The sequence below is a fragment of the Perognathus longimembris genome, chromosome 20 (genome assembly GCF_023159225.1).
Source record: "Perognathus longimembris pacificus isolate PPM17 chromosome 20, ASM2315922v1, whole genome shotgun sequence".
Taxonomy (NCBI): Eukaryota; Metazoa; Chordata; class Mammalia; order Rodentia; family Heteromyidae; genus Perognathus; species Perognathus longimembris.
The window spans coordinates 19,365,029-19,387,592 of NC_063180.1; the positions used below are offsets into that span (position 1 = coordinate 19,365,029).

Genomic DNA, 22,564 nt, shown 5'->3' on the forward strand with positions numbered 1-22,564 from the left:
ACCTGATGCAGCCAAATTCCCATGTTCCCCTCAAAAGGACCCCACAGGCTCCCCCAAATCCATCCCATGGTTCCCCAAAACCATGACCAGCTTAAATTCCCAATGAAAGCTAATCATTCCATACTCCCACACTCCCACACTCTCCAAATGAGAGCAACAAGGCTGCCTTCTTGCTCCTTGAATTGGCTCACCCCCAAATTCAGCCTTATACTACCCAAGGTAAATTAAACCAAATCTCTCTCAAACTATGCTGCCCAAATGGAAGCCAGCCACAAAACCAGTCATGGAAAATGTAACCACCAACACTCTGGACAGGACCAGGGTTTTCTGGAAGACCTTCTCCAAGAAAAAATACATAAATAAAAATAAAAAGCAAGACTCATCTCCACCCCCACCAAGCTACAACACCTTTGCTTAGGGCCCTGACCTGACACCTGGGACAAGCTTGCTCCTCCCCGCTCCAGTCATAAGATCCTCCCCCCCCCCCAGAGAGAGAGAAAGAGAGAGAGAGAGAGAGAGAGAGAGAGAGAGAGAGAGAGAGAGAGAGAGAGAGAGAGAGAGAGAGAAACACCAACACTGTGGAGTCCAACACCGCGGTCTCCGGAGGCAGATGCTGTCATACTGAAAGACAATTCCCGAGCTGGCCAGCCCCCACCCCGCACCCGTTAAATATGTGCTCCCCAGAGGGCACAAACACACACACGCACCCACATACACACACGTACGCACACTCAAATGCCCAATCCTCAGCTCAAATCTCAGCTGCCCCCGACGCAGGGGAGAGTTCCCCGGCAGCCAGGGCCCACAGTAAAGGCAGAGGCCCCTAAGGAGGAGAGGGAACCTGTCCTCAAGGTAAGGACCCCCCCACAAAAAGTCATTACCACCTCTCATGGCTGAAGGCAAAGCCTACTCCCCAGCGACCAAGGCAAGGCCGCTCAAAGTCAGCGACCCTCCCCCCTCAAACTGATTCAATCTACGAACCCTAACGCCAAGAGCAGAACCCCCCAAAAAGTGATCCACAGCCGACAGACGTCCCCACCGCCAAAACCCCGAAGATGGACAATCCCTCGACCCCACGGCAAGCCTCACATCCCCCTCATGACCCAGCGAATAGCCCCCCAAGAGAGGCTGAACCCCCAAAAGCAGCCGGAGTTCCCTAGGTCTGTAAGCGGCCCCTCCGCCTCCTCCCTCTCTCCCTCTCCTGGGGACCCCCGGCTCCCCAAGTCCCGCCCGCGCCCTCAGCTCCCGGCGCCCGCAGCGACCGCAGCGCCCCGCGCCAGCACCGCGGACAGCGCTCGGCGCCCTCGCCCCTCCCCCAGGGCGGGGGTCCCGCCGCGGCCCCGCCCGCCCCTGCCCGCCCCCCGCCCTCCCCCCGCCCGCGCCTCCGCCCGCCCGCGCGCGCGCGCCCGGCACCCTCCCGCGCGGCCATCCCGGCGGGGGCGCGCGCCGCCCCCTCCCCCGGGCGCCCCCGAGACCTGGAGGCGGCGGCGGCGGTGGCGGGGAGTCCGCGGCGGGGACGCGGGGAAGCGGGGACGGCGGCGGGGACGGCGGCGGGTCGGCGGCTGAGCTGCGGCGGGCGCGCGCCCCCTCCCTCCGCGCCCCCACGCCGCGGACGCGCGCCCGCCCGCGCGCGCGCCTCCCCCGGGCCTCCGGGCCCGCCTCCATGCGCGGGGGGGGGGGGGGGAACAGGCCCCAAGTGGGGTGCGGGAGGACTCTAGGGCTGGGTGGTGGGGGAGGACTTGGCGCTGTCTCAGTTCCTGACTTCTTACTCTAGGACACTCTCAGGCCTCTGGACCGAATGCAGTGGGGGGGGGGGGAACCCTGAGCCCCAGGGGTGGAGGGTAGGGGGGGGACTCCGGGAGACAGGAGGGACCCCCTCGCCCGAAGCATCTCTAACGGGAAGAGGCTCGGGTTTCTGGCGGTCCATATGGAGGAAGGAAAGATGGAATGAGGACCTGGAGCGCGGGTTGTAACTCCAGAGCAGTCTGCGGGGGTTGGGGTGGAGCAGGAGCCCCATCTCTGGTGGGCTCCAGTCCTGGCCACTCCATCTGCCCGTGGGAGAGGGAGGGATGCGGAGGTCCCCCCGTCCATCGCATGTTTGGGGGCTCCCTGTGGAACTACCTTTAGTTGGGGTGGGAGAACAAGGACCTGACTCCAAAACCATCTCCAGTCCATCATGCTGATCCTGGGGGGCGGGAGAGGCTCCGATGGAGGATGGGGAAAGGGGTTCAGATGGAGGACGTGGAGGGGAAAGGGTTCAGATGAAGGATCTGAGAGGAAGGGTCTCAGGAGGGGGGTCTGGAGAGGAAGGGGCTCACCTGGAAGATCTAGGGGGCAGGGGTTCAAGTGGGGGATGGGGGAAGGGGCGGCAAAATGGGCCAGAAGAAGGATCTGGGGGGCAGGGACTCAGATGAAGGATGTGGGGGTGGGGAAGGAGCTCAGAAAGAGGATCTGAGGGGGGCAGGGGCTCAGAAGGAGGATGGGGGGTGTCAGAAGAAGGATCTGGGGCCAGGGGCTCAGATGGAGGATCTGGGGGTGGGGAAGGGGCTCAGAAGGAGGATCTGGGAGGCAGGGGCTCAGATGGAGGATCTGGGATGGGGAAGGGGCTCAGAAGGAGGATCTGGGAGGCAGGGGCTCAGATGGAGGATCTGGGGGTGGGGAAGGGGCTCAGATGGCGGGCTTGGGGCCTGGGATTGGTCTCTTTAGAGGTTAGGGAAATACTAGGCCCTCTCTAATGTGGGCAGAGTCTACCACAGTCTAGAAGGAAGGGGAGGCAGCCAGTCTCCTGAATCATCATCTCTGACTTGGACCCACCCTTAGGTGTGCGTAGAAGAGGTTAGATTCCCCGACACCTTTAGAGGTGTGGGGAGGGGACCCAAAGTTGGATTCCAGATCCACCTCCCAACTCTCCAACCCCCCACCCCCACTCTCCGGATCTCCTGGAGCAGATCGTAGCTCTCAGACCTCCAGAGAGAAGGTGAGATCAGTGCTCGTCCCCGCGGGACCCGTCCGCGCGGGCGCGCGCCGTTGCCAGGGGCGCCCAGGCCCCACCCCTCTACCCCGGAGCCCGCGTGGGCGGGCCAGCAATGCGGAGCATGCGCCTTGAGACCTGGCTCCTGCGCGCCCCCTGGCGGCGCAGGGGAACATCGCTCCACGACCCACTTGGACGGGGCGTCCCCACCCCCACTCACCTCTTGCCAGGGAGCAATCCCTTCCCTAGGAAAGGGGATACCATTGCCCCCCTTCCCTCCCGGGGCCCAGCTGGAAGTCCTACCTCATGGCAGTCTCGGAGGAAGTGCTGCAGTCCAAGCTGGTCGTATAGTTTCTGCATCCACTGCTGGGCTCTTAATTGGTTTTCTTGACTCCTAGGGAAGGGAGACAGAAGGGCTGGGAGAAACCCTGGTGGGGCGACACTTACACAAAGTGAAGGGTGCTGGGAGGAGGAGGAGGGGGAGGGGGAGGAGGAGGAGGAACCACGGTGGCAACGTGGGACAGAGGCAGGGATTGGACTGTGGAGAGACAGAGAAAGAGGGAGAATTAGACAAATCTGGAGGAAAAGAGGTATGAGAAGAAAAACAGAAAAAAGAGACCAGGTGTTGGTGGCTCACACCTGGCATCCTAGCTATTCAGGAGGCTGAGATCTGAGAATCACGATTCAACGCTAATCCAGGAAGGAAAGTCCATAAGATTCTTATCTCCAATAAACTACTCAAAAGCTGGAAACGGTGCTGTGGCTCAAAGTGGTAGAGCACTAGCCTTGAGCATAAGTACTCAGGAACAGTGCTCAGGCCCTGAGTTCAAGCCCCAGGAGTGACACACACACACACACACACACACACACACACACACACACACACACGAAAAGAAAGACAGGCCAGAGAGAATACAGAGATAATGCACAGTTACCAAGATAAAGCAAGAAGTAGAGAGTAAAAATGAGATGTGCGAAAGAGGAGAGAGAGAGAGAGAGAGAGAGAGAGAGAGAGAGAGAGAGAGGCAGAAAGAACCAGACCTGTTAATATAGAGACTCACACATAGACACAGGGCCGGAGACAAAAAATAAAAAAGCAGAGACCTCAAGAGAGAAATGATTGACAGAGACCCCTAAGAACACAAGAGAAACACAAGGAAAGAGGTGGAGCAGAAAGAGAAACAGACAGCTGGGGAATGTGGCTCAGCAGTAGACTTGTCTAGTACCTGCTAAGCCCTTTGTGAAGAAAAAAAAAAGGAACAAAGAACCCAGCATGGGTGACTCACCCCTGTAATCTTAACTACTTAGGAGACAGATTTGAAGCTCATGGTTCAAAGCCAGCCCCAGTAGGACAAAGCTATGAGACTCTTATCTCCCATGAAAAAATCACCAAAAAGCTAGAAGTGCAGATGTGGTTCAAATGGTAGAACACTGAGCCTTGAGCACCAAAAAGCTCAGGCCCTGAGTTCAAGCCCCAGAACCAGCACATAGGCACAAAGAGAAGTAGCTTCAAACAAGGCAAGAGAGAGGAAAGTGACGGAGGAAGTGGGTAGATCCCAGATACGGACAGGCAGAGAAGTGGCTGGATGCCACAGAAGTCACAGCCTGATGGGCAGAGGACAGCAGGGGGGCGAAGAGGGAAGAGAGAAATGGCCCTGGAGCACAGGGAGGCAGGGTATAGAGGGGCGGGGTCAGGCGAGGGGCGGGGTCAGGTGTGGGCCTGAGAACTCGAGGCAGGCTGGACTCAGGCCGGGACATCCCTCCCCAGCCAGCCTGGCCTCCTGCTTACAGCATAGGCCCAAGTGTCCAAATGGCACGGGTGGGGGCGGTGAGACGCTACATCAGCATGAATGAAGGCCTGTCCCGTCCCCTCCACATGAGGACCTACTTCTCCAGCAGCCGGGTCACAGCTTCCTGGGCCTGCTCCCCATAGATGTTGCCCTGCCGCAGCAAGCCCTCGGCAGCCTGCACCGCCACCTGCATCTTTTGCTGGTTCAGCTCCATGGTGGTGAGAAAATCCCTGTGTCTTTTTATGGCCTCTTCTACGGACTCCACGGTGCCTGGGAGCTCTGCGCTGGACAGCGCCACCTCCTGGGAAAGAGAGGGAGCACACGTCAGCTTCCTGCCCTGGCCAGGTTGCTGCCAGCTGTTAGTTACCATCCCTCTCCATTCCATGGGTTCAAGTGGATCATGCCGGTCCTGACTTTACCTCAGGGCCTTTGCTCATGGTGGATGCTCTACCTGACACTCGGACCTCTAGATACCACCATGGCTGTCTCCTCTTTTTTAAAGTCTCTGAAATAATCAGTCTGCACCAAACTATCAAGGATATCCTTCAACTCCACTGGGGGCCCATTCCTTATACCTGACATCAGGGTTTGGTTTTTAGCTTTTTGTGTGTATATGCTGGTACTAGGGGCTTGAACTCTGGGCCTCATGCTCTCACTTGGCCTTTTCCGCTCAAGGCTGGTGCTCTACCACTTGAGCCACAGCTCCACTTCTGGGTTGTTTTGGTGGTAAGCATCTCCAGGACTTTCCTATCTGGGCTCACTTTCTCGACCTCCTGAGCAGCTAGGATTACAGGCATGAGCCTACTGGGGCACCTGGCTAAACTGGAGGTTTCTTTTTCTTTTCTTTCCTTCCTTCCTTCCTTCTTATTTATTTATTTTTGCCAGTCATGGGGCCTGAACTCGGGCCTGGGCACTGTCTCTGAGCTTTTGCTCAAGGCTAGCACTACTTCTGGCTTTTTCTGTGTATGTGGTGCTGAGGAATGGAACCCAGGTCTCCATGCATGCTAGGCAAGCACTCTACCGCTAAGCCACATTCCCATTCTTTAAAATGAGGGTTTCTGTCCACTAAATTCTTACATTTGGTCCTCCTCCCAGAATGATCTGGAAATTAGATCACACACTTAAAGCACTTCCCACCCTCCCCACAGATGGCCCAGAACCCGCCCCCCATACCCACCCCAGTCCTGTGCCCCCTGCTAGCTGGCACCTGATTGCGCAGCACCGCAAGCGCCTGGCACAGGTCTCGCAGAAACAGCTGATAGACGTGGGCCTGAACCAGCGCCTCCCGGCGCGCCTCCCACAAGCCGAGCAGTTTGTGCCAGCCAACTTCCAGGTGTGGCAGCCACTCATCAAGGGCCAGGCCCGGGCCCAGCTCGGCGCCGTCAGCCGCCAACAGTGCCTCGCTGGCCGCCACGATGCGCGTGTAATCCTCCTCGCGCTGACCCACTTCTTCCTTGAGCGCAGCGTGGCGCGCCAGCAGCGCATCGGCCTCTTCCAGGCTGCTGGGCAGGGGCCCCTCGCTGCCCCCCGCTGCCTCCTGGGCACGCACCAGCCAGTCCAGGAAAGCATCCAGATCGTGCAGGAAACGCTGCAGGCGCCCAGCCGCCGCCACCGCCTCGCCGCAAGCTTGTGCTGAGCTGGCCAAAGCGCCCCACTCGGTACCCAGCTCCTGGGCTCCCTGATGCAGCCGCGCCGCCTGCGCTGGGAAGCGCTCGGCCAGCAGGGCTGCCTCCTCCAGGAGGGCCGCCTGGCGGGGCTCCAGCGCTTGCAGAGCGGCCTCTAAACCACTAAGGCGCCACTGCAAGGCGCCACCGGCCCGGGGTGCGCTCTCCACAGCCCGACGCTTCTCCCGCACCTGGGCGCGCACCTCGGCCACCTCCAGCACGTGGTTCTCCACCAGCAGCACCGCGCTCACCTCCTCTTTGCGCTGCTCCACCAACTCCACAATGCGGTTCCACCTGCCCCAGGGAAAGAGGGAGACTGGAGAGCAAGCACTGGGTCTACACATGGAGGAACCCTCCCCAACTCCACCCATCCACCCAGCATGGAAGCCAGGCCGCTGCCCAGAACGGGAAAGACACGCAATCAAGTGGGTCCTGTCGGTTAAAATGGAACCCCATCCAGCACACAGCTTTAAGCAACAGGCCTTAGAGCACAGAGCAAGCCCCACGCTGTTGGCTCACGCCTGTAATCCTAGCAACTAGGGAGGCTCAGATCTGAGGGTGGCAGTTTGAAGCCAGTTCTGGGCAAAAAGTCCATGAGATCTTTATCTCCAGTTAATTAGCAAAAAGTCAGAAGAGGAGCTGTGGTTCAAGTGGTAGGGCGCCAGCCTTGAGTGAAAAAGCTCAGGGACAGTGCCTAGGCCCTGAGTTCAAGCCCCAGTACTGGCATGCAGGCACACACAGGCACACACACACACACACACACACAATCTATAAGCTCTACTCACCATGAGCATTCAGGAAATGTTTTAAGAAAAATACCAGCCAGGTGCTGCCTGTAATCCTAGCTACTCAGGAAGCTGAGGTCTGAGGATCCTGGTTCAAAGCCAACCCAGGCATCAAAGTCCCCGTGAGACTCTTATCCCAATTAACGACTCAAAAACCAGAAGTGGTGCTGTGGCTCAAGTGGTAGAGCACTAGCCTTGAGCACGAAGAGGCTCAGAGACAGCGCTCAGGCCCTGAGTTCAAGCCCCACAACCAAGAAGGAGAAAGAGGAAGAGGAGGAGGAGGAGGAGGAGGAGGAGGAGGAGGAGGAGGAGGAGGAGGAGGAGGAGGAGGAGGAGGAGGAGGAGGAACAGAAGGAAGAGGAACAGAAGGATACCAGTTTGCTATAATTTGGTTTGATTATCATGGTGAATTGAATGTGAAGAGAAAGATAGGAAACACCAGTGTAAAATACCAGGAAGAACTTCCAGGCCCCGTTTACCTGCTGTTGAGGTGGTCCTGGCACGAGCGCACCTCATCTGAACTGGGGTGACCTCCTTCCACAAGCTCCTGGACCGTGTGGTTCACATCCAGGACGCGGCTCATGAAACCATTCATCTCCTGGTCCAGGCTCTCGAATCTGCAAAAGGAGGATGGAGGGGCACAGGGGTCAGGTTCCTGGGGACCTGCCCTTAGTCTTGACTCACTTTCTCTTTTCTGGTTCAGGTCATGTCTTTCCAGCTCATTTCCCAGAATCCTTTGCTGGTTCCTCCTCTTCTATTGGCTGCTGACATGTTTAGTTGCTCAGCACTCCATTCTGAGTTTGTGGCTGTCCATCACAAACTCCCTGGCCCATCTCACCCACTCCCACATCTTCAGACCTCACACCTCCAACCCCCAAGCCTCCAGCCACAATTCAGTCACCAGCCTGAACTCCCTTTCCACCTGTGTCTAACCTTAAAGCATGCTGTACATGTCCTTGGGGTTCCCATGGCCATTGAGACTCTGATTTGCACTTCCTCTGGGTTCCCCAGCCCAGGGACACTTCCCACCATCTCCCAAGACTGACTGACCCCTAAGGCCTTGATTAGCACCGTGATCCCAGTCCATCAGTGCCCACACCATGGCTTGTTTACTTAGACGCGTAGCTATAGCCCAGTCCTCTCCCCTTCCCACACAAGTCCCCAACCCAAGCTGCCTCTCTAGATTTCCAGCCACCTGGTTTCTCACTCCCACCTGCCCCTCCATGCGGCAGCCCAGGGGACTGAGCATGGTCCTATCTTATAAGAAGCAATGTATAGGACAACTAGATAATTATGGGCACAGTTATTCAAGCCCAGCTCTGGAATTGGAGCTGGTACTCCCTGTGCATGCATGCATAGATGGATGCATGACACATGTATGGATGGATGGATGGATAGGATGCTAGGGTTGGAGGAGGCAGAGGACAGAAATCATCTACCCACTGATTTAATGCTCAGAACTAGGTCAGGCCACAGACAACTAAGCACATGATACATGGAGCAGGAGGGTGGGAAACAAAGACATGTAAAGGGACAAGGCTTGGAGATGACATTTGCTGCAGAGTGGGAGGACCTGCAGTGGAAGGCTAGGCTGGGGTGTTGGTGAGTAATTTTGGCCAGGATGAAGATAAACTCATGGGGAATGCTTCAGGGGGCTTGCTAAATGTCTCATAGCTACTAACTCATTTCCTTCCTTCCTCTTTCCTTGCTGCCTGCCAGCCTGATTTTCTCTGCCAGCATTAGGGCTGGAACTCAGTGCTTCACATCTTCCCTTGGCTATTTCCCTCAAGCCTGGTGTTCTACCCCTTGAGCCATACCTTCACTTCTGGCATTTGCTGGTTAATTGAAGATAAAAAGTCTCAAAGACTTCTCTGCCCTGGGCTGGCTTTGAACCATGATTATCAGGTCTCAACTTCCTGAGTAGCTGGGATTACAGGCATGAGCCACCAGCGCACCGCCTCCCCCCCCCCCCCCGCCTTAATTCATTTTCTGTTCCTATCAGCCCCATAGCACAGCTCTCCTTTTTCTGTTTGGCCGTGGGGCTTGAACTCAAGGCCTGGGCGCTGTCCCTGGGCTCTTTTGCTCAAAGCTAGCGCTCTACCACGTTGAACCACAGTTCCACTCCCGGAGATAAGATGGCCTTTCCTGCTCGGGCTGGCTTTGAACCACGATCCTCAGATCTCCGCCTCCTGAGTAGCTAAGATTACAAGCACAAGCTCCCAGCGCCCGGCTTTCGGCCCCATTGTACAGATGGGCAAACCGAGAGGCTCCGAGGAGAGGTTGGGCAAGCTCCAGATTGTCACAAAGCCCATGAAGAATGAGCCGGGGCCGGCAGCCGGGGGCATCCCCAGCCCGGAGCGCGCGCTCACCGGTGCTGCACCACCTCCACGTCGTCCAGGGAGTCGGGCACGCGCATGGCCAGCAGCCACTGCTCCTTCTCGCCGATCCACAGCTCGCAAGCGTGCACCTCGCCGAACATGCGGTAGACGGCGAGCGCGTCCCTCAGCCACTGGCGCCGCAGCGCCGCCACCTCGGCCACCTCGGCGAACAGCTGCTCGGCCTCCACCACGCGCACCTGCAGCGCCACCACCAATGGCCCCGCGCCGCTCGCGCCCCCTAGCGTCGCCAGCTGGCGTCGCAGGCTCCCCACGGGCCCGCGGTGCGCCTCCACCTCCCCGGTGAGCGCGCGGTGCTGGCGCGCCAGGCGCCGGCTGGACGCTTCGTCGTGGCCGAAATCCCCGGCGGCTGCCAGGCGGTAAGCGTCGCGGAGCCAATCCAGGAGTCCGTCCAGGTCGGCCCCGAATTGATGCAGGGCCCGCGCCTCCTGCAGCCGCCGCTCCCGCCGCGCCGCCGCCTCTTCCAGGCGTTGCCAACGGCGCCGGGCGCTCGCCGCGCGCTCCGCCAAACCCGCCAGCTGCACGGGGTCGGCGCCGGGGCCCAGATCGGTGCCGCCGCCGCCGGCCGCCAGCTCCTCGCCCCTCCGCAGGGCCTGCTGCAGCAGCGCCCGCCGCCCGCCCAGCTCGCCCTGCAGGATCTTGTGCTGGGCCAGCAGGCGTGCGGTGCTGGACAGGTCGTGCGCGCCCCCCGCCACCGGCCCCGCCGCGCCCCCCGCCGCCGGCCCCGCCGCGGCCCCCGACGCCGCCTCCAGAAGCCGCTCCTTGTCCCGGGCCCAGCTCTCCGCCTCCTCCAGCTCCTGCAGCAGCGCCCACAGCCTCCGCGAGGCCTCCAGCTCCCCGCGCCGTCGAGCCGCCTGTGCCTGCAGCTCCGCCAGGCAGCCGTGCACGTGGTTCACGCGGTTGCAGATGACCTGGGGGTCGCAAGGCTGATAGCCTGGGCCAGGAGAAGGAGAGGATCGAGTTGAGTGTGGACCTCCAAGAGAGGATGATGCTGAGGTTACTTATCCTATCCTCCTTTTCACCCCTTCTCCGACGCCCACGAGGTAAGAGGAAGAAAGAGATCTATTTAGAAAAGCTTTGTGGCTGAGTGCTCCCCTCCCCGTGGCTCACACCTGTAATCTCGGCTACTCAGGGGACTGAGGTCTGAGGATCGGCAGATCAAAGACAAGCCCAGACACTAAAGTCTGCGAGACTCTTATCTCCAATTAGCCAGCAAAGAGCCAGAAGTGGAGGTGTGTGTGTGTGTGTGTGTGTGTGTGTGTGTGTGTGTGTGTATCTAAGGTGGTAGAGCTCCAGCCTTGAGCAAAAAAGCTAAGGGACAGCATCCAGGCCCTAAATTCAAGCCCAATACAACTCAAGCACAAAAACAATTATTACAGACAGCCAGGTGCCAGTGGGCTCAAGCCTGTACTCCTAGCTACTCAGGAGGCTGAGATCTGGGCACCAGAGATCAGAGCCAGCCCAGGCAGACAGATCTATGAGACTCTTATTTCCAATTAACCAGCCAAGAGCCAGAACTGGGGGTGCATGTGGCTCAAATGGGAAAGCAACAGTCTTAAGTGCAAAAGCTAAGGGACAGTTCTCAAACCCTAAATTCAAGCCCAGTACCAGCACGTACACGCAAAACAAGTGATTACAATGTTCAATTGTGTAATTTCCCCCCATGATGCCAGCCTTTTATGCTTGACTTTGTTTCTGATAGGATCTCACACACTTTTGCTTGGGCCAGCTTGAGATGGCGATTCTTTTACCTCCACCTCCTGAGTCACTGAGATTACAGGCATATACCACCACACTCAGCCTCCTTCTAATAATTCCTATTGACAGGCCTCTTGGTGTCCCAGGTATGCCCAACAAATCCACTTTGGTTTGATTACAGAGAGATTCCTGGCATTCTTTGGCTGGTGAGCACATTGACTTTAGCAAATAGGAACCTTCTAGATTCCCTCTTAGTTTTGTCTATCAGCATCCGTGTTCTGCTTTTGGGAAGAGTGGTTCATCTTCCTGATTTCCTCAGTCAAGTCTTTGGAGAGGACAGACACTCTTCTTGGCCCTGGCATGGGCAGGCATATCACATAGATATGGGCCAATGAGATCCTTCCATGTCCTGGTGTCACATAATTGGCTGAGCAATGAAGAAGGAAATCACAATGGGCCAAAGAAATCCTTCCTGGGAACTACTTGAGAGAAAGAGGAGCTGTCTCCTTCTGGGTCTGTTAAGTGGCTGGGATGTTGTGGATACAGGCTAAATCATCCCAGATTTTGTACCACAAAGGGAAGAACCTCCTGACAGTGACACCAACACAAACAGTGAGACAGAGTTTTGCAAGTGTCATGGAACCCACTTCTGGATCCAGCCATACCTGAAGTCACAGCATTCTTCCTTAGGCATTTTAGTTACATAAGCCAATATATTTCTCTTGACTCCTTCAAACAGAGTGAATTGAGTTTCTGTCAATTACTTCCCAGTAGGTCTTGACTATATACTATCTTATACTAGTTATGTGGGGAAGAGGTTGATAGGGTTGTTGTTGTTTTGCTTGTTTGTTTTCTGGTTCTGGGGATTTAATCCAGGTCCTAAATATTTGCAGCAAGCACTCTACCACTGAACAGCACCTCTAGTCCCTTGTACAGCTCAGTTTGGAAGGTTGTTTGCTTCTGTGTATATTTTGTTGTTGTTTTGTGGGGTTTTTTTAATTTTTTTTTTTTTTTGGGCCAGTCCTAGGGCTTTGACTCAGGGTCTGAGCACTGTCCCTGGCTTCTTTTTGCTCAAGGCTAGCACTCTGCCACTTGAGCCACAGCGCCACTTCTGGCCATTTTCTATATATGTGGTGCTGGGGAATCGAACCCAGGGCCTCATGTATACAAGGCAAGCACTCTTGCCACTAGGCCATATCCCCAGCCCTGTTTTGTGTTTTTGTTTTGTCGGTATTGGGTTTGAACTCAGGGACTGGGCACTGTCCCTGAGCTCTTTTGTTCAAGGCTAGCATTCAACCACTTTAGCCACAGCTCCACTTCAGTTTTCTGATGTTCAGTGGAAGTAAGAATCTCACAGACTTTCCTGCCTAGGCTGGCTTTGAACCATGATTCTCAGATCTCAGCCTCCTGAGTAGTTAGGATGACAGGGATGAGCCACCAGCACCTGGCTTATTTTTGTGTTTTTAATGGTATTCACTGAGATTAGTATGCACCATTTACTTGTAGAATCTCAAAGCAGGAAGAGTTCAAGGAGGCTAACCTCCCTCCAAGATTTCATAATGAACACGAGATCTGGGTCTCAGGGTTGGAGACATGGCTCAGTTGGGAGAGCTCCAGGAATGAGCAAAAGTATCAGGTATTGAGTTCGAGTCCCAGTCTCAAACAGAAAAAAGGGGGGGGGGGAGGAAAGAGATCCAGTCTCTGCTTACATGTCTCCGAGGATGGGGAGCTCACACTCTCTTCTATCTCTCATCTCCGTACCTCTGTCAGTGCCAATCCTCAGACACCCCAACCCACCCCCAGTCCTGGACTTACCCTGAAGCTGGGAGAATCTCAGGGCCGCAGCATTGAGAGCCTCTACCCGCTCGCTCTGGGCAGCAATGTCCCCCTCCAGCAGTCCGTGCTTCTGTAACAGGTCGTCCGCCTCCACTAGGTGCTGTCCACACTCCCGGGACAGCAGCTGAGCCTGCCGGGAGGGAAGCACATAGCATGTTTCTGGCATTGGGGTGGGGGGGGGAGAGGAAGGGGAAGCGGGAACAGGAGGGGGCATTCGTCCCTTCCCTCCCCCATACCAGCCCTCTGCTACAGCATACCATGGTTGAAACTCTTAGCTCTGCCTTAGACTCTGTCTCTGACTCTCTCTGGCTGTTCCTTTCTCACTGTGTTTCTGGTCTATGTGTCAGTGGGATCCCCTCTCGGCCATCATTTGTAACTCCCTCACCTCTACCCCTGCTTCTTTGTCATCTTCTCTCTCTCCTTCCATCCCTTCCATCTGTCTCTATCTCCATCTATCTTGTGTGTGCACACATGCTGGTCCCGAGTCTTGAACTCAAGGCCTGGGTGCTGTCCCTGAGCTTTTTTTGCTCAAGGATAGCACTCCACCACTTGAGTCACAGCGCCATTTTGGGCTTTTTGATGGTTCATTGAAGATAAGAGTGTCAATGACTTTCCTGCCTGGCTGGCTTTGATCCACTATCCTCAGATCTCAGCCTCCTGAGTAGCTAGGATGAGAGGCGTGAGCCACAGGTGCCCAGCTATTCACTTACGTCATTTTCTATAGATCAAAAGAGATTAAATGCCAACTTTGGGTTTGTACTCTAAGTGTGTGTATGTGTGTGTGTGTGTATGTGTGTGTGTGTCTTCTGGGGCTTGAACTCAAACCCTGGGCACTTTCCCTTAGCTTTCTTGTTCAAGGCTGGCACTTGGAGCCACAGCTCTACTTCTTTTTTTTTTTTGGCCAGTCCTGGGCCTTGGACTCAGGGCCTGAGCTCTGTCCCTGGCCTCTTCTACTTCTAAGGGTTGTTTGTTTGTGGTTAATGGAAGATAAGAATTTTCCTGCCCAGGCTGGCTTTTTTTTTTGGCCAGTCCTGGAGCTTGGACTCAGGGCCTGAGCACTGTCCCTGGCTTCTCTTTGCTCAAGGCTAGCACTCTGCCACTTGAGCCACAGCGCCACTTCTGGCCGTTTTCTGTATATGTGGTGCTGGGGAATCGAACCCAGGGCCTCATGTATATGAGGCAGGCACTCTTGCCACTAGGCCATATCCCCAGCCCCCCAGGCTGGCTTTGAACCTCAATCCTCAGCTCTCAGCCTCCTGAGTTGCTGTCATTAGAAGCATGAACCACCAGTGCCCCCGTACTCTGCCTCTGTCCTTCACCTCCATCTCCACCTCTCTGCCAGCTCTTGCCAGGTACCCCACCCCCCACCAGCGTCCAGTCCCTCCTCTGCTCCCCACCTGCATCTCCTCCATCCAGTCCACCATGTAGACCATCTCCTGGAAGACTTTCTGCAGAGCCAGGTTCTGCTCCAGGCGGGTCCGCCGGGCACCCACCAGCCCAGTCAGCAGAGCCCACTGGCGCAAGACACTGTCTCGCTGAGCTGCCACACGCCGGGCGTCGTAATAGCCTTCAGTGGCCAAAGCCTGAGCCAGTTCAGCCACGCCCTGCACCCGCTCCTCATAGGCGGCGATGTCGGCCTCAATTGCCTCGTGCTTCTTCATGGCGGCTTCCACGGCCGGCAGCTCGTACCCAAAGTTGTCCTGAGTAGGGCAGGCAAGATGCTAACCATGGGGCCTCAGCAGTCCAGATGTTACCTTGGACCCTGAATACTCTCCCAATACCCTAGATAATCAGGTACTGGTACCCCAGTTGCCCAGGAAACCAGCCCCATCAGTTCCTACTCACCCTACACACCAATACCACCATCCCCCTGTTACCATGGAAACCAGCCCCACCCTCCTCAGCTCTCCTGGAAGTCAGCCCTACCTTCCTGGTGTTACCTTGGCGACCAGCACCGCCTTCCAATTACCTTGGGAATCAGCCCTACTTTCCTGTTACCTTGGAGACCAACCCCATTCTGCCCACCCTCCTTGCAAGTCAGCCCTAGCCTCCTCCATGAGGCTGGGGACCAATCTCCCCTCTCCTCTAACCCTTCCACTAGTCACCCAGGAAGCAGACCCCATCTTCCCATTGTCTTAGAGTCTGGTTTACTAATTCTATTACTTAGGAGCCCAATTCTATCCTCCTGAGTTTCCACACCAGTTACAACCTCCTTTAACCCTTAGCCTAATTAGACACTATTTCCAAAGAAATAAATTCTTTCCTCTTTAGTTTCCCTGAGGACCATCCTCCCCCTTCTGCTCACCTGGAGATCAGCTCTGCTTTCCTCATCTTTTTTTTTTTTGAGGGGGTTGCCAGTCCTGGGGTTTGAACTCAGGGCCTGGGCACTGTCCCTTAACTTTTTCACTTATGGCCAGCACTCCACCACTTGAGCCACAGCTCCACTTCTAGCTTTTTTGGTGGTACATTGGAGACAAGAGTTTCATGGTCTTTCCTGCCCTAGCTGGCTTTGAACTATGATCCTCAGATCTCAGCCTCCTGAGAGCTAGGATGACAGGCGTGAGCCTCTGGCACCTGGCTTCCTCTAAACTTTTTTTTTTTTTGCCAGTTCTTGGGCTTGAACTCAGGGCCTGAGCACTGTCCCTGAGCTTCTTTTACTCAAGGCTAGCACTCTACCACTTGAGCCACAGCGCCACTTCCAGCTTTTTATCTTTATGTGGTCCGAGGAATCGAACCCAGGGCTTCATGCATACTAGGCAAGCCCCCTACCACAAAGCCACATTCCCAGCCCCTCTCATCTCTTAATACTCCTTTCTTGCCATCATTTTTCTATCCAGGAGGTGAGTTCAACCTTTCCCCATTGCTAAGGAGATCAAGTCCCCATTTTCTTCCTAGGTCCCCTCCCGTCCATGGAGCCCAGCCCTCCACCTTGTACCTGGGAGACCAGGCGCTGGTTCTCATTCAGCCAGCTCTCTCTCATAGCCACCTTGTGGTCAAATCTCTGGGCCAGGAGTTCTAGCTTCTCCTGCCGGATCAGCTCAGCCCGCAAGGCAGCCTCCCGCTCATGCTCTGCCTTCTCCAACTGACCCCACGCCTAGGGAAGACAGGACACAGTCAGACTTCAACAGTAACTCCTGCTGTGTTTTTGTGCCAGTCCTAGGACTGGAACTCAGGGTCTGGGTGCTGTGTTCTAGCTTTTTCCACTCAAGGATGGTGCTCAACTACATTAAGCCAGTTTGGGGGGTGGTTCACTGGATAAAAGAGTTTCACAGGGGGCTGGGAATGTGGCTTAGTGGTAGAATGCTTGCCTAGCATGCATGAAGCCCTGGGTTCGATTCCTCAGCACCACATATATAGAAAAAGCCGGAAGTGGCACTGTGGCTCAAGTGGTAGAGTGCTAGCCATGAGCAAAAAGAAGCCACAGATGGTGACCAGACCCGGAGTTCAAGCCCTAGGACTGGAAAAAAAATTTCACAGACCAGGCACCAGTGATTCACCCCTGTCATCCTAGCTATTCAGGAGGCTGAGATCTGAGGATCACAGTTCAAAGCCAGCCCAGGCAGGAAAGTTTATGAGACTCTTATCTCCAATGAACCACAAAACCAGAAGTGGCACTATGGCTCAAAGTGGTAGAGTGCTAGCCTTGAGTGCAAAAGCTCAAGGACAGCACCCAGGCTCTGCATTCAAGCCCCATGACTGACACAAAAATGTGAAGAAAAAGTTTCTTTATAAGTCCTGAGAAAGTGTGTAATAAACATCTGAATCATAATGTCTACAATGCAATCTCTTGAGCAGTGCACAACCTGTAACCTTCCCACCAAGCAACTTCGTTTGTCCTGTACACCCCAGCCTTACCTTGTCAACATCCCAAATGCCACAGCCCTCCCGAGGAACAAAGAGGCGACGGTTGCAAGCACGCAATATACTCTGGATGCTGAAGAGAAGCACCTCCAAATTCCCCTTCTCCTGAAACCTGGAAGGGGCACGAACTCAAGGGGTCTCGTTCCTATGCCTCCATCTCCAACCTCCCCCCCACACTTCCTCCTGAGCTGGGGGTCTTACTTGACAGGTTTTTCCAGTGTGCAGTAGGCCGTGAAGGCCTGAAGCTGCTGCTGCACCCCACTCAGGGAGTTGGCAAACTTCTGGTTGCTGATAAGACCCACAGTGCGATGAATCCAGGCCAGCAATTCAGCTGCCAGCTCCTCATAGCGCTCAATGATTTTCCCCACCTCCAACACCTGATCCAGGACCTAGCCAGTGAAGGAAGGTACACTTAGTGTCATGGGCTCATAGCCCCAGTCCCTTCCCAGGCCACCTCCCCTGCTCCTCCGAACCTTCCCAATCCGCTTGCCCTCCACCGCCAGGGCCTTCATCTTGGAGAAGTAGTGGTAAAACGACACCACGTACGTGATGATGGACTTCTCATCAGGAGCTTCCATGTTCACATCTGCAGGGGGGGGGGGGAAGGGAAGAGCGGATACACAAGAGAGACTTCAGTATCTGTGTGATCTTGAGTGACACTGCTTGTATCTGTGCCTTGGGGGAACCCAGCTCATGAGGTTAAATAGTGGCTGACACATAGAAACCATAATGAGATTTCTCTATACTGCCCTTTGCCCCCCTCCGTGGCTTGCACCTGTCATCCTAGCTACTGAGGAGGCTGAGATCTGAGGATCTTAGTTCAGAGCCACCCCAGGCAGGAAAATCTATGAAACACTTATTTATTTATTTTGTGTGTGTATGTGTGTGTGAAAGAGAGAGAGAGAGAGAGAGAGAGAGAGAGAGAGAGAGAGAGAGAGAGAGAGAGAGAGAACGAACCAGTCCTGGGGCTTGAACTCAGGGCCTGGATGCTGATTTTAAGCTATTTGGCTCAAAGCTGGTGCTCTCCCACTTAAGCCACAGCTCTGCTTCCAGCTTTTTTTGGAGATTCATTGGGAGATAAGTGTCTCACAGAACTTTCCTGCCTAGACTGGCTTTGAACTATAATATTCAGATCTCAGTCTCCTGAGCAGTTAGGATGACAGGTGTGAGCCACTGGCACCCAGCCTATGAGACACTTTTTTTTGCCAGTCCTGGGGCTTGAACTCAGAGCCTGAGCACTGTCGCTGAGCTTCCACTCAAGGCTAGCACTCTACCACTTGAGCCACAGCACCACTTCCGGCTTTTTCTGTTTATGTGGCACTGAGGACTCGAACCCAGGGCTTCATGCATGCTAGGAAAGCACTCTACCACTAAGCCACATTCCCAGCCTGAGACTCTCATCTCTAATGAACCAGCAAAAGCCATAAATGGAGCTGTGGTTCAAGTGGTAGAGTGCCAGCCTTGAGCGGAAAAAGCTATGGGACAGTGCCTACTGGTACACACATAAACCAGGGATTGGAGGATAGTGGAGAAGGGGGTGGGAGGACTTATAAGGGGTGGAGGGGATGGGGATAGGAAATGAGGAGAGGGAAGGGCTGGGGATAATGGTGGGATTTTGAACTGAGTCTGGGATGTGGCGTTGCCAGAAAGAATGAACCCTGAGAAGCAACTCATCTTGGGCATCCCCCTCCCCCCAGGGGGAGGGAAATCAGGGCTTGGGTCACCAGGGCTGACCTTCAGGGTCCAGCAAACGTGCCAGCCCCAGGTGCTGCTCAGCTGTGCGGAAGGCTCTCTGCAGGTTGTAGTTGGCGTTGGATTTGGTGAGTTTGCCGAAATCCACAAGATCTGGCCTGGGTAGGGGGCACAGAGCAGCAGGCAGCAGACAGGCTCCCAGGCCAGAGGGCACAAAGACAGCCTTGCCTGAGCCCCACCCAGAGCAAGGGGCCCTACCCAGCCAAAGGGACACTGTGTGTGCTGGGATGGGGCTGAGCTGCATGTGTCTGCAGTGTGAACAGCCTTGGGAGTGTACACATTATGTGCATTTGTTACGGGGCACCTGTAAATAGGTCTATGTGCCAATGTGTGGGCTCACCAATCTGTGGAAGAAATGCTTGTGTGAGTCTTTGTGGAATGAGCCAACAACATTAGTATGTCCAGCACTGGTGGTTCACGCCTACAATCCCACCTACTCAGGAGGCTAGATATGAGGATGGTGGTTTGAAGCCAGCTTGCACTGGAAAGTCGGTGAGATTCTTATCTCCAAGGAACCACCACAACACTGAGTGGAGTTGCGGCCTGGAGGTATGCAGCCCAAGTGGAACAGCTCCTGCCTAGCAAGTGTTGAGTTCAAACCCAGTACTGCCAGCCCCCCTCCCCCACAAAAAATCTATGTGGGTGTGCCTGCCTGAAAATATGAAGGGCAGATGTGGAAAGGGAAATGAACATGTGTGTTTGAGTAAAGAAATGGAAGCTGTGGAATGTGGGGGTCTATATGTCTACACACACACACACACACACACACACACACACAGAGATGTGTAACTGCAGGGACGCAGGGCGGGAGGTGAGGCAGGGCTGGGCTGCCCCCAAGCAGGTGATACCTGTGCCGATGAATGAGGGCGTTGAAGGCCAGGCCATCCCGCCAGCTGGTGGTGAAATTCTGTATGTTCACCTCTGGATAACTGGCAGTGGGGAGGGAGAGGCAGAGGCAGAGGTGGGTGGAGTCAGGATGGAATACAGGGAAGGAGGACATAAAAGATGGATGTCCAGTGGGTGTAGGGAAATATACCAATGGATGGGTGGATAGACAGAGATAGATAGATAGATAGATAGATAGATAGATAGATAGATAGATAGATAGATGATAGGTAGATGATAGATCAAGTGAGCCAGGGAAATGAAGAAAGACAGGAGAGGAAAAAGAAAGAGGCAAAGGGAAGATAGGAGAGAAGAAAGGCACAAGTCAGAGACAGATATGAGAGGAGAAAGGAAAGAACAGAAAGAGGAAGATGGAGGGACAGGAGGACAGAGGGACAGGAAGGCAAAGAGAAAGCAGGGAAGGTGTGAGGTCAGTCCAGGCACCAACAGACATAGAGGTAAAGACACACATGGAGTCACAGGCTGCACTGCAAGGCACAGACAGCCCCAGAATGGCAAGCCACCCAAAGCCCACCTCCCTGCCATCTGTCCCTTCTACTTCCCTGGGGGTGCTGGAGTTCTAGGCCATGCTCCCTTCTCAAGGGAGAGATCTGGGGCTCCAACATAACACACCCACTAGAGCCCATGTCGGCCTTCATCATCTCAGCCACACAGAAGGTGTACAGGGCCCTTACTGCATTCCCTGGACTGCTAGAGACCAGGCAGGTGCCCTTCTAAAGAAACAGGTGGCTGCCAAGAGACAGAGTGGCCACAGCCAGGATGGGGGCTGGGCTGCGGACCTCCTGATGTGCAGGGTGGGCTGGGGAAGGGGACAGAGGGACAGCCACCCCTTCCCAAGCACTGCTCCGGAAGGAGTCTGGGACCCTCCCCCCACACCACCACATTGGAACTTGGCCTTCAAGTGCACAGGTTTTATTTATTTACCAATTTGTTAGCTCCGGCTGTAAATTTCGACTCAGGACACCGGCTCTTCCTTAAGCTCTTGTCCCAGTAGGAACCCCAAAGGTTAGGGGCCCACCTGTCTGTGAGGAGGGGGCGCTCACCCAGCTGTTTTCATCTGGCACCATAGGAGCAGAGCATCCTTGGCTGAGCGGGTCTCTCTGTTGTCCTCGGTCTCGATTTTGATGACTTGAATCTGGGAAAATGCAAACAAAGGTTTGAGTGCCAGGCACCCATGGCTCAGGCCTGCAACCCTAACTACTCAGGAGGCTGAGATCTGAGGATCATGGCACATGGTACAAAGTAAGCAAACCCAGGCAGACAAATCCATGAGAGTCTTATCTTTAATTAGCCAGCAAAATAAATAAACAAATAAATAAAGCTGCATGTGGAGCTGTGGCTCAAGTGATAGAGCACCAGCCTTGAGTGAAAGCTAAGGGACAGTGCCCAGGCCTTGAGTTCAAGCTCTAGTACTGGCACACACACACACACACACACACACAGAATCCTTCAAACAGAATAAACAATATAGACATGATCTTAATGAGGTGGCAATTATTTTTCTCCTTATTTCCCTTCCCACCACCTAGGAAGTGGGTGGGAGACGTCCTGGTGAGGACTCATGGGGGAGGGGAAGAGATGGTCAGGGGTCACGGGGGTCACCTGGAAGCGCAGGATGATAGTCCAGACCAACCCCAGGGTCAGCCGGTGGTTTCCGTCCACGATGTCGTGCGATCCCACGTTTTCCAGGTGCACCCGCTGCTCCTTGAGGAACTGCAGGGCCTTGTCCACGTTCTCCAGGGAGTGGATCCGCATGCGGCCTCGCGTGGGCCTCGGCTAGGGCAGCGGGGACAGTGGGCAAGGTGCTCTCGGCCTTGCCCCTCTTGTAGCCGCGCCCCCACCTCCAAGATCAGAGCACCCCCTCCAGTGCTGAGACTCAAAACCCAGTCCTTCTGAAGTTCCTTACTTCTAGATCCCTTCTGTAGTCATACTTCTTCATGGGCTTCTCAAATTTCTGATCTCACCCTTATTCACTGATGCTCCACTTTCAACCTGAAAGCCCCGCCCCAAGCATAAAGCCCCGCCCCTTCCATTAGGTCTAATCACTGAGCCCCGCCCTTCATCACGGAGCCCCGCCCCTTCCATTAGGTGTGCTCATCACTCACTCATCACTGAGCCCCGCCCCTCATAATGAAGCCCTGCCCCTTCATTTAGGTCTACTCATCTCTGAGCCCCGCCCCTCAGCATGAAGCCCCGCCCCTTCTATTATGTCTACCCATCACTGAGCCCCGCTCCTCATTACGGAACCCTGCCCCTTCCATTAGGTGTGCTCATTGCTTACTCATTACTGAGCCCCGCCCCTCATCATGAAGCCCCGCCCCTCTCACTGGGTCTCTGCCCTCACCAGGGAGCTCCGCCCCTTTAAGTCTCAGCTCCCAATTTAGAATCCACTGACTCCCTAAAACAAAATTCTTTCTGGCTTTTTACAGCCAGGCTCCTTTCTAGCTCATAACCTGTCTGTCCCTTTCTAATAAAGCTCCACCCCTTTCCAGTAGCCATGCCCGCTCCAACACAATTACTCTGCAATCTATGCACCCCAATTCATCACTACCAATCTCCACCCCTGTGCCTGGGCTCCATCCATTCAAAGCGAGGGGCTTCGTACTCACAGGGCACTTGTAGGGCGTCCTACTCATCCTTTAGCTAGCCCCCCCCTTCGAATCCAGCAGTGCCCAGCCCCTATGGTCACCCCTCTTTCTCCAGCCCATCTGGCCCCCTTACCAGTGGCTCCCCAGACAGCACTTCCAGGAGCCTCGTGAGCACAAAGCCATCCCGGAGGTCGGTATAGAGGTCTCCGATGTGGCAGCCCACGCGGGCGAGGTGCGAGTTCACCCACTTGGTGAAGGTTTTCTTCTGCACAGCCTCCCGCTCATCTGGGGAAGGGGCCTCGTGAATCCTACATCCC

The 22,564-nt window shown here is 55.2% G+C and overlaps 1 protein-coding gene across 1 annotated transcript in view; it reads right to left on the minus strand.

The window, feature by feature from the left end:
* Positions 1-22,564, minus strand: part of Sptbn4 (spectrin beta, non-erythrocytic 4) — a 55,481-nt gene that overhangs the window by 26,531 nt on the left and 6,386 nt on the right. The window contains exons 3-18 of the mRNA XM_048368657.1: positions 22,381-22,532; positions 21,262-21,435; positions 20,703-20,794; positions 19,602-19,682; positions 18,736-18,851; positions 17,475-17,587; positions 17,203-17,390; positions 16,996-17,113; positions 16,076-16,234; positions 14,538-14,840; positions 13,120-13,270; positions 9,580-10,540; positions 7,690-7,827; positions 5,969-6,719; positions 4,860-5,062; positions 3,275-3,365 (exon numbers count right to left, since the gene is read on the minus strand). Coding sequence (XP_048224614.1) covers positions 3,275-3,365; positions 4,860-5,062; positions 5,969-6,719; positions 7,690-7,827; positions 9,580-10,540; positions 13,120-13,270; positions 14,538-14,840; positions 16,076-16,234; positions 16,996-17,113; positions 17,203-17,390; positions 17,475-17,587; positions 18,736-18,851; positions 19,602-19,682; positions 20,703-20,794; positions 21,262-21,435; positions 22,381-22,532 — 3,791 coding nt within the window. The remainder of the gene's footprint in view (positions 1-3,274; positions 3,366-4,859; positions 5,063-5,968; positions 6,720-7,689; positions 7,828-9,579; positions 10,541-13,119; positions 13,271-14,537; positions 14,841-16,075; positions 16,235-16,995; positions 17,114-17,202; positions 17,391-17,474; positions 17,588-18,735; positions 18,852-19,601; positions 19,683-20,702; positions 20,795-21,261; positions 21,436-22,380; positions 22,533-22,564) is intronic.